This window comes from Tetrao urogallus (genome assembly GCF_951394365.1).
Source record: "Tetrao urogallus genome assembly, chromosome: 4".
NCBI classification, from domain to species: Eukaryota; Metazoa; Chordata; class Aves; order Galliformes; family Phasianidae; genus Tetrao; species Tetrao urogallus.
Genome location: NC_136817.1, coordinates 35,086,948 through 35,105,821, shown reverse-complemented (window position 1 = coordinate 35,105,821; position 18,874 = coordinate 35,086,948). Strand labels below are relative to the sequence as shown.

The 18,874-nt window shown below is 39.8% G+C and overlaps 1 protein-coding gene across 1 annotated transcript in view; it reads right to left on the bottom strand.

Annotated features, from left to right (window-relative positions):
• SEC24D (SEC24 homolog D, COPII coat complex component) overlaps positions 1–10,892 on the bottom strand; it is a gene marked incomplete at both ends in the record, with an annotated part of 46,597 nt that extends 35,705 nt beyond the window's left edge. The window contains 5 exons of the mRNA XM_079534955.1: positions 2,665–2,786; positions 4,195–4,464; positions 6,759–6,907; positions 9,106–9,232; positions 10,739–10,892. Coding sequence (XP_079391081.1) covers positions 2,665–2,786; positions 4,195–4,464; positions 6,759–6,907; positions 9,106–9,232; positions 10,739–10,892 — 822 coding nt within the window. The remainder of the gene's footprint in view (positions 1–2,664; positions 2,787–4,194; positions 4,465–6,758; positions 6,908–9,105; positions 9,233–10,738) is intronic.
• Between the last annotated feature and the right edge of the window lie 7,982 nt (positions 10,893–18,874).

Genomic DNA, 18,874 nt, shown 5'->3' with positions numbered 1-18,874 from the left:
ATCCTTGCTACTGCATCAGGTCTTCCATACTCTGAAATCAAACTAAAGTGCCAAAGTGTCAGGTTGCATCACCTGACTCATATGCCACACATTCCAGGTTGTATTTTCTATTACCACAACTTTGCCAGCAGCTGCTCTTGATAAATCAGCGTGCAGGTGATTTATTAGACTGCAACAGTGAGAAGAGTTGGCCCTTAGCTCCTCTGCTAGACTCCATCCACAGGACGGTTAAGACTTGAATGATAACCTATGTAGTACATCACCTTCCTTGCTGAGCTATTTTCAGCACTGTCATTTAGAAAGCAGTAATTTCAATCCCCGAGAAATTCTTGCTGGCCACTAAGTAGTATTTCAGCACTGGAGCTCAGTGTTCTCAGTCCCTGAGCCAGCCCCATATTGTGAGCTTCCTCCCAGGATAAAATAAACAACAGCAATCATAGAAAACTTCTTGAGAGGCAGCTCTGATCATGTACAGATTTATTCTGGTTGATGCCTAGTTTACAGCAAGCTTTGGTGTATTTTCATTACATACTCACGAAGCTGGCTTTAGTACTGAACAAATTCCCTTTATATATACTTTCTAATACTGTCACTTCTGCACAGTCCTTCATGCTGTTTAATACTTATCAGAATAAAATATATAAAGCTGTACACTGGTCCACACCATAAACTGGATCACTGAGATACCATTATTACTCTTTTTGCTCAAAGGAGATCTCTGTTCAGCAACACATTTTAGAGTGTAGCCTAACAGCTATGAGAAAAAAATTTAAAAAAAAAAAAAAAGGAAACTGGGAATTTCTGAAACTGCCTTTGCTACTGCTGCCAGTATCCCATGCAATTGTATCTTTACACTGCACATCATTTTCTAATAATAGCTGGGATATTTCAGAAGCCTCAGTTGGAAAGCAAACAGAGAAGAAAAACAAAACTGGTCAGTGCAGAGTCTATTGATCATTGTTTAAGAGGTATTTCCTAACACACTGGAAATAATCTGGGGCCTGTAAAATTTTCTCTCTATTAAGTTTTTGTATAGCTATTTAAACATACAATACATTCCTCAGAGCTTGTTCTATCTTCTGCTTGATTACTTTTCCCTGCCTGCTTGGCTGGTCTACTTTCGCTAACTCTTGCATGAATAGGGAAAGAGGCTTTGTTCAAACACCCATTGGCTGAAGGAAGCAAACTATTTTCAAGACTCAGCTCTGCAAAGGATCATAGCACCGTGTTATTCTGCAGTTCACTGACCTAAACATATCATCATTCTTGGAAATAATACCATGTTCTTGGAAACCACATGCTGATTTTCACAGATGCTGTCAGAGCACATATCAGCCTCCAACATACATAAAACAACATACATCAACAATTGGTTACAGATAAGAAGTAAATTTATCTGACAACACTATTGTAATTGTATAATGTAAATATAACAAGAGAATTACACAGTGACATTATCACAATGACATTATCAGTCATACTTAATCAGGTTTTTTCCCTCTTCAGACATTGACCCAGATGGTGTTGCTTTTAAACATGTCATTTTGATCCTCTCTGTGCTGCTAAAACAAACCTTTTAACCTATTTTAGCATCACTGTCATAGTAAAGTTTATTCTATGTGCATAATTGAAACAAGACATCAGTCCATGCTCTCATGCCAGACCTCCCTCTCTTCAAACAGCTTTTTTTTTTTTTTTTAAATATATTAGACAAGACGATTTTATCCTTCTTATGTAAAATTACCATACTGAAACACCATACAGAAGCACCATTAAGGCCATTGCCTACATTTGCTAATTATGACACTTCGGTTTTTTTGGTGTGCGCGTGTGTTGTTTTTCTGTCTGTTTGTATTAAAACACACAGTGATCTTCAATTGCATCTAACTTGAAAATTGCATTTAATGGAGGCAATGCAGTTGTTAACGTTACTCTTAAGATATTTTCAGTTTTCCAGTAAAAACATCATTGGATAAAACAAAGGAATATCCCAATAGAAGGAAGCATGGCTGCACTCTGCTAGACAGGGCTTCCCCTCATCACAGTAAAATACAAATCCTTTCCTGTACAGCTGTACCGCTTCAGCAAAGGAGTGGAAGATTCCTTCACTTAGAAGAGCTTAGTAGAAGGTTCTGGTCTGTAGTTGCAAGACAATCTGCTTCAAGAGCCCTAACTCTCCAAAGACCTTTCAAAGTGTCCAAGTGATCACCAGAACCTGTAGAACTGTGTGCATCAGTGTGTGCTCTCCCCAGGAGTTCAGTACACTTCCTCCTCCCCTCCCCCCAACTCTGATCAACTGTCACCAATAAAAAACAATTTAATTACATCCTGAATCTAACAAGATACTCCTTTGGGTAATACTTAGACTACTTTCTTAGCAGTAGATGGACAAACTATACCTTGTTTTATTTTTCCTCTATCATTACTCTAAAAAGAAGAGGCAAAGTCCCATCAGAGCATATTCAGGCATGTTTCAACAACTGAGCCTTTTTGAATTGCGTGAAGCTGAAGCATTAATTATATTCTAAGCTACTGAAATCCTTACAAGGCTGTAACAACTAGAAGGACATTTAGGCAAGCTGTTCTAGTTAGAATATCAGCACTGACTTTACTTTGTCTTCAATGCAGAAGTAGTTCATAAAAAATTAGTGGCCTGTTACTCACTGGGCTTGGAATCGAGTCAGGATCAAGCTTCTTCTGTGGTGGACCAGAGAGCTGTGCTGGACCTCCAGGAAAAGCACTGGGATAAGACAGTTGAGATCCTGCCATCTGAGGGCCATAGTTTGCTGCAGAGTTAGAAATGACCATTGATTTCAAGTATTTAATTTCTGTTATCCATCTTTAACATCAACTTTTGTCATACAAATCATTTTTATTTCAGCTAAATGCAGCTCCTCTTTACTTTCTGTTTTCAGCAAGTATCAGAATAGGCTCTGGCTCACAGCATCTGTTTTGAAAGTAAGCATAAAACTAGCTTAGATTGACAACTCTAGCTTCAGACATTTTCTAGTACATTTCACACAGGACTAGCTAGAACGGGTTATTACAGCTACTACACCTAGAGAGCAGGCTATTGCATTAGTGAGAATTTCTCTGTTACTGTCAGTCAAAGAAAACTAGTCCAGGAAGTTTCACGATTAAAAAAAAACAGCTGTTTTACTCACAGGTGTCAGGTAAAATAAAGCATGCTCTTTTACAAATTCAGCATATTCAATTTGAACTCTTTACCCCTATAGTAAAGAGGAGTATATAAAAAGGAGTATTATGACTCCTTCCTGCTGTACATTGTGCCTTTACCCACTACTAACTAAATCATTTTGCTCCTTTTTCTTGTTCTTAACAGTGTTGAATTGTTGAGCAAAAGTACAGCCTGCCTTGAATGCTCCAATCACTGAATCACAGAACGGTTTGGGTTGGAAGGGACCTCGAGGATCAAGAATCTCCAACCCCCTTGCCACAGGCAGGGCCACCAACCTCCACATTTATTACTAGATCAGGTCGCCCAGGGCCCCATCCAATCTGACCTTGAACACCTGCAGGGACGGGGCATCCACAACCTCTCCAGGCAGCCTGTTCCAGCACCTCACCACTCTCTCTGTAAAGAACTTCCCCCTGACATCCAACCTAAATCTTCCTTCCCTCAACTTAAAACCATTTCCCCTTGTCCTGCAGTTATCTACCCTTTCAAAGAGTTAACTCCCCTCCTGTTTGTAGGCTCCCTTTAGGTACTGAAAGGCTGCAATGAGGTCACCCTGCAGCCTTCTTTTTTCCAGGCTGGATAAGCCCAGCTCCCTCAGCCTGTCTTTGTAGGAAAGGTGCTCCAGCCCTCTAGTCATCTTTGTGACTCTTCTCTGGACCTTCTCCAACAGCTCTCTGTCTTTCTTGTACTGGGGGGCCCAGACCTGGACACAATAATTCTTCAGATGGGTCCTCACAAGAGCAGAGTAGAGAGGGGCAATCACCTCCCTGTCCCTGCTGGCCACCCCTCTTCTGATGGAACTGGTGAAATTTTGATGGAATGGATTCCATTCTGATGGAATGGACTGATCTGATTGTCAGTAACAACCTTTTATTCTACAAAACAGAGATTAAATTTTCATTTCTTTAAGCCAGCAGAACATCAAACTTGAGAGGTCAACAGTGATTCTCAGAGCATTTTTTGTTTTCAATTAGATACCTAACATCCTTCTTTACCTTGCTGAGGATGATATCCAGGCCCTGGAATCTGTCCTGGAAGTTGCTGCAAGTTAGGATTTGGAAGTCCAGATCCAGGGATCCCATCCTGTCTGGCCATACTAGGCAACGATGGCTGAGCACAAAGGCCACTGAAATTATTTGCTGGTGGAGGAATCTGTGGTCCAGGTTGTAAAGTCATTTGGTGCTGCGTCAGTGGCAGTTGCTGTGGACCCTGAAAAGATGCTGGATGTCCAGAAGATGTGTGAGAGCTTTGGATAGCACCAGGACCTGAGCAAGAAATTATATATATGTGTCAAATGAGTTCAAAAATTATAGGCTACTAGCTTGGTGTGGAAGATGTACTGAGTAAAAAACACATCTGCAACATATACACATAGCAAATACTGTATCTCATACCGATAGTGCTTTATCAGGTAGATTCTGAATGCCTGTTTACAAAACAAATCAGATTTCAACAGCTCAAGTCTGAACTCATTCTGATGTTCAACTTCATTTCCTTTGACTCTATTATCAATAAAACCCTGCAGCTGGGGTGGATGGGGAAAAGGATAGGGAGGCCAATTCAACAATTCTTGATTAGAATACATGTAAATCGCTATTTGCTTTTGATATTATAATTAATAGGAAACATTCCTTTTCTGCTTAATAATCAGTTCTTCTTATATTACTTTTTTTGTTAGTACGTTGCTCCCATTTCACCACGACAAACTCGGTGGAAGTTCAACCGACACATTTAATCTGGTTTACAACCATTCTCTAGAATTGATGCTAAAAAATGAAACGTGGAAATTACTTGGCACACACTGGTGAGGAATGCTGTTAATAAGATCCAGATTGCAATTAAAATTAAGAGATCCTGCAAGTGGTTTCTTTCTAAGACTTAAAATCTGTAGATGTTATTTTATGAAGCCTACATTTTTAGTCAAACATCTCCTGAAGAAGACAAAACAGCAAAATGACTGATGTTAATAAACAAATACTGAAATGCACCTTAGAATCATAAAATTGTTTGGGTTGGAAGGGACCATTAAGAGCTAGTTCCAACCCTCCTGCTACAGGCTGGGACATCTCTAGACCAGGTTGCTCAAAGCCCCATCCAGCCTGGCCTTGAGTGCTTCCACGGAGGGGGAAACCCCAGTCTCACTGGGCAACCTGTTCCAGAATCTCACTTCCCTCACAGTAAATAATTTCTTCCTGATATCTAGTCTAAATCTACTCTCTTCCAGTTTAAAATCATTTCCCCCTGTTCTGTTGCTACACGACCTTATAAAAAGTTCCTCTCTAGCTGTCCTGTAGGCCCCCTTCATGTACTGGAATCTTCTATCAGACTTGTTTACTGAAAATAGATTTCACAGAAAACAAGTTCTGATTCTCAGCTGGTAGAAATAAACATTGCACCACAAGTCTTAACAGCTATCCACTTCAGTGCTCTTCCAAGTTACAGAACTTAGGCTTACAGCTAAGCAAAAACCATGACAATAAAACCGAACATGGGGGCATAGTTGTAAAGAAGCAATGCCTTCAGTGGTCTGAAGGGTATCTCAACCCTGCTCCATCTAAGATAAGCAAGAACATTACATTTTATATAATCATTGCTGGAGGCAATATAATGAAGGCAGGAAAGAAAAGCAATTCTTTCTTCTCTAAATAATTTCAGTTGCTGTATATGAAGTGCTGCTGTAGAGTGCTGGGTCAAACTCCATCCTGCATAGAACAGTCTGACTTAGTTGTGAACTTGCAGTTCAGTACAGAAAGGCTGAAGTCTAAATTATTTTTATTACAGCAAAGAAGGAAGTTTTCACATGTAATTGTACAATAGAGGTCAGATCCTTGGCAATTACACAAGTTTTTATTTAACTCAAATCAGTACCTTGTAAAGTCAGAGAAGGAACACCCACACAGTCTAAACTGAAAAGTTCATTTTTACTCATATCTCAATGAGATACTGATGAACAAAGTTATCTCAGTTTAACAGTCTCATCCTCACAACCATACCAGCCACAGCAAAACATGATGCTGGCTACATTCCACTGCTTTTCAATACCATAGTAAAATTGGCCAGGAAATATTCAGAAAAAGCGGGTCTAGACAGACAGAAAATTACAAATGGAAGTGATTTACATGGAAGAATCACATCTTACCTCAGTTTACTTCTAACCCTGGATTAAATACAAACAAGTTTAGATAGAAAATTTACAAGCTTCGGACCAAAAAAAAAAAAAAAGAATTAGATTGTTTTGAAATGGAAACTATAAAAAGATCAGAAAAATGAAACTGTAAATTTTTAGTCACGTCTTGGCTGTTATTGACAGCATAAACAAATAATGAGAAATGACTGATAAGGTAGCCAATATGTACGGAAGGCTTAACATGCTTTAATTCAAAACTAACCCAACAACACTGATGTAAGAAATAGGATAAGATTAAAAACAACTACTTGAGTAAATGAAAGAGGGAAAGATTTTATTATCTGCTTATACAGAAGTTCAGTAGATATTTCTAATTATCACAGTCTTACAAGCTTTAAATGAGAAAAGAGTCAAACAGATAAAATTGATTACCATAGCTATTTATCTGCATGCTGTTCAGCTGGTTGGCAAGTTGTGTTGTACACGAAGTGGATACAGTATTTGGGGAGGCTGGCTGGGACTGATGACTGCCAGGAGGACAGGAAGGTCCTGTATTGTTCGGAGGTAGAGGGCTTGGAAACCTATATGGAAAAATGAGTGCAGATAAGCAAGAAATTACACCAACCAATCATAATTCCAGAAAGTCTGATACCTTCTCAAGTGTCATGCTGAAACAGTTAATTGGAATGATCAAACTCGCCAGAGTTTTCTCATCTTCTGCTCAGAAAAAGTATATTGTTGTTAAAAGCACAAAGAGAGAATGCCCCCCCTCTTTTTTTTTAAAGCAACAAACACACACAAGAATATGTGTGTTTGTTTAGTTACTAGAAGCAAAGAAGAATGTATTCAATGGAGGAAAGAATAACTGTACGAAAACTTGAAAAGTAAGGAACTTAAGTTTCTGAACACTCTCTCTTCACCCCTTCATAGAAAGGAAACTTCCTTCCTGGGGACGAATGAAGTCTACTCAGAAAACACATATTCAGTATCTCTGCAAAGAGAGAGCAATTAACAGAGAAACCATTAAGGAGTTCCCTGCTGTAGAGAGAAAAGGAAGGTGCAGGTGGGAAAACCTGCTGCACGGTTATCAGACATGGGAAAAAATGAGGTACTGAAGAAAAGGAGGAGGCAATACATGTGATGCTGTTTTATTCTGGACAAATGAGATTTCAGGCTCTCTCTCAAGGATCTACGCTGTTTTACCTATAACCATTTCTAAAACTGAGGTGTGTCCTAGGTATATCAAAAGAAAACTTCGATGTGGATATTCCCTTTGCCAGAAGAACATCACTCAGCAATCTGTGAATTAAACAAGATCTGGGTAAAAGAAGAAAAATTAAAAGCGTCAGGACAATGACTGGAAGGAAAATAGGAAAGAATCAGCATTTTTCGGGGCTGGTCATGTCAACTTGATTCTCTCTTCCTTGTTTTCAGGTCTTCAGAACAACAGACACTTCTCCCTGTTCATTAGTACATTGTCTTTTACAATGGATCACCAGTCTCTGCAGGTCCTTTTCACACAGTGATAACGCACAAACAAGCTTTCACATTTATACGCCTCATGAAACACACGTGCCTTTACTTAAACACAAGTAACTATGTCACAGCTAAAAAAATACAGAAGTAGAGCAGGAGTTCAAACAATTAGCTCACCCACTTAGAACCCTCTGAAAGACATACATTTTGTAATCAAGCTTATCCACCCAATCTCTTCAACTCCTCATACCACAATTTTTCCAAGATTTTTATAGCCCCCACTGTCCCTAGCATTCTCCCTTTACCCACTCCTGTCTTCTACATTTCTTTCTGTAAGCTCTGGAGATAGGAAAACAACACTTGAAGCATTGTCATTGTTAATCTCAGGCCTGAGCAAAAAAGCAACAGTCATTAACTTGAAAGGCAAACCTGTATTATAAAATGTCTTTAAAGTAACCTGCAGAACTTCAGCGGAGCTCCCACAACAATGAAGCAAAGATACCCTAAAAAGGGGGGAAAAACCTACAGCTATACAGACATGATTACAGCGAGAGCGGGGTTGGTCTCTTCTCACTGGTGACAGGTGACAGGACGAGGGGAAATGGCCTCAAGTTGCACCACGGTAAGTTTAGGTTGGATATCAGGAAAATCTTTACAGAAAGAGTTGTTAAGCACTGAAATAGGCTCTCAGGGAGGTGGTTGAGGCACCATCCCTGGATGTGTTTAAAATCGTTTGGATGTAGTGCTCAGGGACATGATGTAGTGGAGGGTTGTTAGAGTTAGGTAGTATGGTCAGGTTGCAGTTGGACTTGATGATTTTGAGTGGCTTTTCCAATCTGAGCAATTCTATGATCCTATGTACCAGACTCTGATCCAAACTCACTGACAACTATTAATTTTTTACAAACTTTCTGGTGCCTCACAACAAAGGAGAATTAAGACACCAAAAAATGACCAAAAAAGCAGCTTCTACATATTAAAAAAAATAATAATAATCATAACATCTTACTGCTGCTTATCGACAATAAATCGAAAGTTGAAGGAGGAAAAATAATTGAAAATAAAAAGCAACTCATGATAAAGACATGACTTGCTCTAACAACTGAGTTAATGGAATTATGGGTTATAATCTATGATCAGGCATCTTAACATCACAGGAACTAAACTACGAGATCCAGTTCAGAAGCAGAATGAGTAAGAACTGCCAAATATAAAAGAGGTGCCATACCTAAATGGCAGTGAAGCAGCCAAAGAGAGGAAACAGAGGTCAAACAAATCTCATGTACTAATTCTTGAAAGTCACCTATGTGGCTGTTGTCCTGCTGCACTGGGCCCACTTTGGAAGTTGTTCTGGCTGACTTGACGTGTACCAGGTGGTAGAGGCCCAAGAGGAGCCGAAGATCCAAGAGGCACAGTTGATTTCGACATACCTGCCAAACAAGAAGTACTTTTATGGAAGAATCCTGTAAAAAATGCACAAGATCATCAAGAAATACAAGTGTACAGCCCTGATCTGGCAATGAGAATATCAGCTATAGTGGCCCTGCATGTGCAAGTGTGATCAGACAAGATAACCTCAAGAGGCTCTTTCCAAACTCAGCCATCTTCTAATTCTGTAAGAATAGGCAGATTTTTTATCAGCTACAGAAGCAGACATGAAAAGGGACAGTAAAAAGCAACTATATAGCAGTTGCTAACTTTTCAAAAAAAGAACACAAGGGGGACAGTAAGAAAGAAGTAAAGATGGAGGAACAGACCCTTTGATTCACTTTGGGTTACTGGAAATTCCCTATTACCCTGTTACCTTTGCAGAGAAAGCAAGAGGCCCCTTTGCTTTAAGAGACTTTTGCCAATAAGACTACTTGGAACAGCCTTTAAAAAATGCCTCCATATGCAGATCCAGTAAAACTATGCTAAAAAGGTGCTATAACCCTCTTTCATAATTCAGAACTTGAACATCAACTTATTATAATTTATGTTATCGTCAGAAGTAATTCTGACTGTATGCAGCATTGGGCTAGAGTCACAACTCCTGCTGGTTTTAATAAGAATTTTTAGAGAAACCAGATAAAGCTTTTTCTGTAATTTAATGATACCACAAAAATCAAGCAGACCACACTATTTAATATAGTGGATCTTTAGTTCTGTTATTACTGTATTCAAACAGTACCCAACTTATGTTGAGTTTAATGTAAGTATCACCATATGTCTGGTATTAAAAAATTATTCCGTCTTTTTCATTGTTTTCGATATGGTATCGCGGAAGAAAATTACAATTAAAACAAGAGAAAATTAATGCTGCGTGAAGGACAGATGATAATAGGTTTACCTTCTGGCCATCAACTACATCATCTGCAGCACAATTACATCGGTAGAGATAAAAAGAACCCATTTACTTGTAAAAGCTACCCAATTCCCCTCCCAGTAGAAAGTAATTGTCCCCTAAGTGATTAGAAAGCAGATGGGCTCCACTTACCATACATTATCCAAGCACATCACCAAGCATGCAAGACTAAGTAGGAAAATATCAACTTGTATTCATAGGCAAGTTTGTGCTCAAGAACTTGGTTGGGCACAGGTCCTACTGCGAAAAATACAACATATTTCTGAGAGCCTGCTTGCCATTAACATGTATCAGTTCAGAACTGCTGCTCTATTCCCAGAAATCACTTCTTTCTACTTTTCTGTACTAGGAGTTAACCACAGCACTGCTACATACTGCTTCTTGGACAAGAGTTCACACACAAGGGTCAGAGTTCCACTACCAGGCACCTTATATTAGCATCTGAACAACAACAACGCAGGCAAATGTAGCACAAGAGCCTGTTACACTAGCAGTGTAAAACTGAGCAGTGTGCTGACCTAAGTAAGATGAAGAGACACAAAACACCACAGAAACGTACAGTCTGAAGAGACATTCTAAGACAGTTACGTACCTGGTTGAGGTGCTGCTGCATGTGTGGAGTTCGGGTCTCCATAATGCCCATAATGAAGTGAAGAATTAGGTGGTCCAAAACCTGCAGAAAAGCCTCCCATTCTTGGCTGGGATTGGGAATATGGAGGAGCTGTAACATAACCCTGTTGACTCATGACGGCAATATTCTCATTCCAAGTTTGGAGTACTCTTCAGGAATCTGCAAAAAAGAAAGTGACACCTGCTATTACTCTTCATTCTTTGGAATATTTTAGAAGACTGAGAATTACATTCCCAAAAAGACAGAAGACACATTAGAAGGTAAAAATTGACCTAGCAAGATAAACAATCCTCTCGTTTGTCAGGTTGCTTAGTTTCCTCAACAATGTGAATTTAAACAAATCACTGAAATTATCTGAACAAGATTAACCTCTCCCTAGCCCATGGAGACAAAAACTCTAAGGACGTGTATGTGGAAGAAAAGTAAAAAGAAAAAGAAAAGTCTAAAACTGTTCCCTTTAACAGGAAAATCTAAACTTCTAATACAACTAAAAAAAAAAAAAAAGACAGTAAGTCTAATACTCTAAATACTAATTATTCCAAAGAACAGATTGGAACATCAAAAAAAGCAGAGTGACTGGACTACCAAATTCCTCTAGTCAATCTGCCTCCTATCCTAGCAGACCTGTTTTAGATGACAAAGTATTCCACAGTGAAAGTGTTATGGCCTCAACAGTATCATATGTTGTCCTTGCTGCTTCCATGCACCGTTTTCCTAAGCTTTCATATCTTGATTTTGTTGTTTTCAGAAAAAGGGAGAACAAACAATTGAATAACATATTTTCCCACCATGAGATTTGTTCTAAAAGATACTTTCAGAAAGCTTTCAAAAACAGGGAAAGCTGATGAATGCTAAACCAGATGATTCTATTTCACGTGATCAGTTTTCAAATACAGAGCATTTTCCATCAAAGGTTTTAAAAAATTACTGAGGTAATATACAATGAAGCCTTGACTGCTAACTTCCACTTTACCAGATAAAAAAATTTACTTTGATTTCATGTTGAATTAAAAAACAAACAAACAAAAACCAACCAAACCACAAAAGCAACAGAATTCCACTGATTTTATTTATGCCCAATTTAAAACTGTTTTGACAAATGATTAGGATCTGACCCAGTGAAGTACTTCCGTAAAAACCCAAGTACACAGGAGAACTAGAGATCAATTAAATAAACTAGTATTTCAGATGTTAAACATTCTTTTCAAATAGCTTTCCCAACCATCTGTATTTCATGTTTTCTGAGTTGCAGAATGGGGTGGTCTCAGAGCACGCAAACACCTTAAGGAGTTGTGTTTCAGAAGCATGTATGAACGCACTTCAGAATTAGATACACCTCCAAGATCACAACATATTCAAGCTGTGCTATCACATGGCAGTAGACAGAAGTTATACCCATCAGAAAACCCATCTCTTGGAATCTCTGATTAACCATACTGGAGAAAAAAAAAAAGACAAAAAAAAAAAAAAAAGTTCTACTAACCTTACCCATCAGACAAGAAATCACTTTGAGCTGGGTACCCTCCTCACAACCTGGCCATAGTACTAAGTCTCACTTGTCAGCATGGCACTAAGTTGCTTTGGATGGGTAAGCCTGGGGGACTGCCTCCTATTTCTTAGTTAAGAAGGTAAGATAAGAATAGGAAGAAGAAAAAAAATGAATATGTTTATACAGAGAGGCTTCTTGCTGTCAGCCATACTTTTTTTCCTTTCCCCACCCCCATCTGAGAAGAAGTGTGTTTTAGTTACTCCAAAAGACAATAAATCAGTACTAAATTACCTACACAGTGGTACAAACATATACATATTTTAAACCTATAAAGAGATTTTCACACTGAGCAACAGCCAACACCTTCAGCTATGACAACATCCAGGGGAAACGACTTCCTCCACTGCTTACTCACACAAAATCTTGCCACGTCGAACTTCCCACAGACAGCATAAACACATGCAGGCTGTGCTGACGAGAGGCAGCAACCAAACATAAAAAAAGCTTATAGAGCACAGTTCCAGATTCTACTTACAAGCAAGCACATTTAATCGCTTCCAAAGATACGGACATAGAGAAATTCAAGATGTAACTAGCTTCAGCAACACCTATGATATCAATAGGAATTGACTGCCTAAGTTTTATCAAGTTCTAACAAGAGACATACAGATTCTGTCTGGAAATCAAACAAGAAAGATCAGAGAATCTGCTAAACTGAAAGCTCTCACTGGGTTTATCCACTACAAGTATCAGTGCACAGGACAAAAGTTCTTGTCTCTCTTAGCCCCAGTTTAATTTGTTCCCCAAGGCCTATACACCACTAAAACAAACACTTCTCACAGCAAACTGCTACTAGAAGACTGGTTGTCATCTTTTTATCCAGAGGATTGCTCTATTTACGCAATGCTCTGCTGCACCAATACCACTATGAAGATGTAACACTACATTAAGTACACGTAGCATCATGATCTCAGCTACCTGCAGGGGAACTGTTAACTTCATATTATTTTCGAGACGCTGTGCTTGGCAATGTAACATCTGGAAAGAGGTACTGCTCCTCCCCAGAGCACTCTACAACATCATTTTTGCAAATAACTTTTGGCACGCATACCTGTACACATACAGACATATAAAAGGAGGACAGCTACATGCACCGCGCTTACTTTTTATAACATACATTCTGGAAAGAGAAAGCAGAAGGCATCACTGACCCCAGCTCCGTGCCCAAACGGCACTCGGTTAGCACCTGTCTCCCAATTACCTGAGGCCGCACGTCAGTCAGCGCTGTACCAGGTGCTGCTCCGAGCCCAGAGTGAGACACGCCCGCCCGCCATGCCCCCACACACGGTCTGCCACCAGCTCCCCCGACCTCCCGCCCTCGGGCCAGCTCGCAGGGCGACCCCTAAGCACCCCGGCACCGCTACGAAGCATCCGTTGCTCCCCACACGGGGCGCAGCCACGATCTTCCCTCCCTTGCCCCCAGCAAAAAGCAACGGCCGCGAGCCGGGACAGCCGTTACCTGGGCGCGGTGCGCAGCCCTCACCCGATAGAGCGCGCGCCACCAGCTCACCAGAGTGCCACGTCTGAGCCCGCCGCGCGCCACCGCCACGCGGCCCCCCCCCCCCCCGCTCGAGAGCGCGCCCGGCAGCGCCTGCGCAGTGCCCGCAACGACGCCGTGCCCTTAGCGACTGGGAGGGAAACGCCGGGAAAGGGCGCCCGCCTCACGTTTCATGACTTTTTTTTTGTCGCGTCTGCCGGCCTGAGGCGGGGCCTGGCCGCGAGCTGCCGGCTTTGAGGAACATCGGGTAGGGGCCCTTCCGACCCGAAGTGAAGTCCTAGAAGTGTGATAGGGAGGTCGTTCCGAAAGTAATGCCTCCTGCTTATTTCCATTGAAACTACAGCAGACACAAAGACCGCAGTAACACTATTTGATAGAGCAAATTTTCAGCTACACTGCTTTTGTTGCCACTTCTGAGCTGAAACGCACCACCCAGCCCCACACCGGGTCACATCCACTGTTTGGTCTCCACAAACATTCAGCAAGGGTCACTAAGTATCACTGAGTGCCACTGTTTCCTTATGGAGAAATCCAGTGACACGCCTTGGCTTCATACGCACTTCCATGTCAGACACCATTTTGTCAGACTGCCCCTCTGCTGCCATCTGTCACACGGCAACAAGATGTAATGGAGTATTGTTGGGAAGGGTCAGCCTCTACTGCCACACCACCACCATCTGCCTCTGATGCTGTGGGCCAGCAACATAAAACAGGAGGCATTACTTTTGGAGTGAACCTCATAATTGTTCTCAGATGCTTTTAAAACATATATCTCTGACATTACACGCATATACAAGAAATTATGCCATCTGGATATCTAGAGTAAAATGCAATATAGGAACATCACGTCTTTGCCTACCCCAGTTTCAGTTCCTGCCTTGGTTGCAGGATAAAAGAAATGTTTTTCTAATTAACAAATTAGAAACATGAGAGTAAATGAGAGAGATGTGTTGGTCCAAGTTAAAAAATATTTTTTGTGGGGTTAAGAGTAACAAAAGGCAGACAGACAAAAAGAAAAAAGGAAAGGGAGGGGAAGAGGTGAGAGGAGAGGAAAGGGAGGGGAAGACCAACAAACCCAACACCTCATTCTGCTAAAGGTAGCTTCACAATTCAGGTGCACCTGGAATTCAGGGTCTACTGGCTTTCTCATCCTTTGAATGCTTGTTCTACAGCCCCAGTAAAGCTTTTGAAAGGCAGATTTTGGGGCTGAACAGTTTTACATGCAGCTAAATCTCAGTAACATATATCAGGACAAGACTGTCAAAAACATTTATTACTATACAAAAGAATTATGAAAAAACATCCAGTGCCTTTGAAATAGATGTCAAAAGAAGTCTACAGGAGTATCGTTGCCATGAATGAGTTGACTGAAGCCTCAAGAGGCAACACAAAGTGACAAGAATAAGTCTTGACCTGTCTTCATACACTACTGAATGACAGAAGCAATTCTCTAGCCATTACTGGAACCAAGACTATTGGACATATCAATAAAAATCTGCTGAAACTTTTCAGATCTCTCAATCTGTCTAACCAGAATGGAAATGTAGACCAGGAGGTGGCAAGCATCATCTGCATATGGTTTTGGCTCCAGAGTATCGGTGACTATTTCACAAGCAGGATGCAAAACAGTGCCTTTCAGCACCGCTATGCTGCCATTTCACCAGTTGTCCCTCCCTCTTTTGCTGGTAATATGGACACATATAATTACCTTATGCAAAATTCTTTTGAAATCTCAAGCTACTGAGAGGAAAATAATGATGTTAAGTTTGGATGTCCCCTATTTTGCCATGGAGACAGGCTCTCTTGTTCTACCAGCCCTGTTGTGTCTAGCCTGCAGCTATTAACAGTAAGCAGCTGTGGATAATTCAGCACAGAAGAGCATTGCACTTACTTTGCCACTGAATACTTACTATCAGATTTCTCCTCTGTGAAATCAGCTTTAGTGAAGTTGATCAGCAAGAGATAGCAAGGAGAAGCAATGCCATGGTCAGTTCTTCCCCTGCTTCAGGATGGCTCAGGATGTCTCTTTTCTGGAGAACACAGCTTTCCTTCCATCTGCATGGAATGCTGAGACAAAAGGCATCCAGTTTGCCATCATCTTGACATTCTGAAGCTACAAATAATACTCATCTACAGTTTCCACTTGTAAATATTAAAAGTAATTTAAGGTCTTCTATTTCAGAAATGTGGAAACATCATTAAAGATTTAAGTGCATTACTGATCCGGAAAGTAATTTCATAAAAAAAATGACACTGCAGGATTGCTAAACTGGTGTCACTTCATTTTAGTTAAATCATTTTAATTAAACTCTACCATAAAATCTGAGTCAGATTTTTCTTCTCTATAGGTGTTGAAGGTTTCATAGGTTTTTAACCTACAAAGGTGTTGAAGGTTTTTGTAGGTTTCTTTAAAATCAGTTCATCCTCAAGTTGTACATACGTAACCAATGCTATTGAAAAAGAATATGATTTCAGATACTTGAGATCTAATTTAGAGTTATCACAATTAAAGTAAATAGAATAATTTTTCTAAATCTAGATGCTTTTCTTTTTCATTCTGATAAAAAATAGCAAATCCTCTGCTTCCAAAACCTTGAATTTAAAGTTCTCATTATATTTTTTTCTAACAGATCTGAAATAAAGAAAACAGTCTTCCATCACTATAGGAGATATTGGTTACAGAATCAACAAGAGTACTCTAAAAGACTAACTCTGATCCTTCAGAGAGCAATATTTTTTTTTCTTTTTTTACTTCCCCCTCCCCCCCACCCCCCCGACGACTTTAATCATTTGAGACTGATCTGTTCCCTGAAATTATTACCAGCAGCCAAGAAAAGCCCCTCATGGGCAAACAGACTCCATGTCTCTATGTTATAACACACTGCATTAAGACAATGTATGATTCAGCGAAACCTAAATCCTAACCTAATCTTCCCATTTAGAGGATGTCTTTAAAAAATGTCCTTAGCTGAAGCTGCCAAGAAGAATGAGAACTATATGATGCATTGGAGATACAGACATGTATCTCTCCGGGTGATAGCTACAGTAAGACAGTTAACATTTATTGTGTTAATATACAGCTGTTCAGTTAACATCTGCAGTTTAGTGTTATATCATTTCTTTTCTATCAAAATATATTCTAAACCCTTTCCTTAAGGCAGGATGAAGACAATCTCAAGTATGTTCTTTAAGAAAAGTGTTTTATCACAAGGAATGGCTCATAAAACTCCCAAAGTTGTACATATCCAAAGGCTTTTTTTTTTGGTGGTGATGGTACTGGCTTTCTCTTAATTTCGTGTGTGTGTTCTGCAGACATAACGACAGGTTTATTTTTGCATAGCATCTAAAACTCCTAAAAGGTGTTACATGCTCTACTTACATGTAGGTAAGGTGCTTACATGTTCTTTTCCTATGTTGCTTACAATAAATCACAAAAGTCTTTAATGTTTTGTTTTCTGTATAGTTATGGACAGCAGTTTACTGTGAAGTGTTTTACTTTAGAAGTAAAATGGAAATGAAAATTTACAATTTTGTTAAAACAAAAGAAAAGGCAACTTTTTTTTTTTTTTTTTTTTTTTTTAAAGCAATGAAATATTGAAGGGATCATGTTTTGTTTTGTTTTTTTTAAAAAAAAAAAAGCATGACTGAGGTCAGACCAAAAAATGTGAAAAAGAGGAAAGATTAGTATTTCAGGAAACAGCTCCCTACTGAAAGAAGAAACACATCAGTACTTTGACTTGTAGCATTTCTCATATAATAAACTAGGCACCTTATAATCACAAATAGGGTCACAATAGAAGTGAATACTGATCTCTCAGTTAAACAACTTCAGTAGCATTTAGAAAATATTACTGAAAGTACACCCTTTAATGACTGTCCTATATAAAACAAAAGCAGGGGCAGAAAAGGGATTTTAGAATACGAGGCTGATGTAGCTGCTGTTATTTGGGGGAAATAACACAGGTGATGTTAAAATCTTGGGCATACAGTTATTGGTACATAATTTTCTCTTAAATAATTGGCCTTAATTAGATACTTCCTGTGATAGTGACTATCCACATTAGTCCTATTTCACATTAAAGGACAAACTAACTTTTTTTTTCTTCCCCCCCCCCCCCCCCCCCCCCATGATCAGACACTAATGAAGCAGTTGATTAGTCAGAGTACCTGGACCCAAAATCAAGCCTGGCCAAACAGAGGGGACACAGGGACACAAGAGTTGCTGAGCACACAGATCACAAAAGAGATCCTCCTTTACTCCCTATCTGACTGAGGACATCTCGCTCCATAGTGATGGAAAACACAGTTCTACCTCAGGCTGCTCGCAGCATACCATATGCAAAGAGGTCCTGACCCCTCACACTCATTAAAGTTTCCCAAATATTTTAAAGATGTAAAGCTGTAAATCCGAGCACCCTGCTGAAATTCCAGTTCACAAAATTATAGCCTGTCTGTCTGAATTCCTCTGCAAATTCATTTAACTGAATATTAATTCTGTTCCCTGTTGTGAACTGAAGACTGGCTGCACTTGTACAGTTGCTGGTGGCCTTTGAACAGCTGCATTGTTCCACCCTAGAAATGGCTGCATTTTGTTACAATCTGTATTGGCAGAGGAGAGGAAGGGCTGGGAATGTGTCATTCTCTCTCAGTCTCAATCATCTTTAAACAACGGTGGCAAATGGTAAATCCCCAGTGATAAACCCTTTTGCCTTTACAGTCCCCAGCATAGGACAAAAATCAACCTCCGCAGAGGACAGTCCAATCCTTGCCTACATCAAAAAACATCTGTAAAGTTTACTGGCACATTTGCAAACATAAAATTATGTTTATAGATAAAGCATGATATGTAAGTGAAATGGTGTTTAATGCCATTATTTGCCTAAGAGACTCTCTTTGGGTCTTGTGAATAGGGCACCTGCTTTAAAGCTAAGTTTCTGATTTCTTGTTAACTTGGCCTCTTAGGTAAAACCACTCTTTCCCTGAAACTTGGCAAAGCAGAAATGATTATAAATGTTCTAAGGACCACAAGATCTATCCAAGTCAAATATTA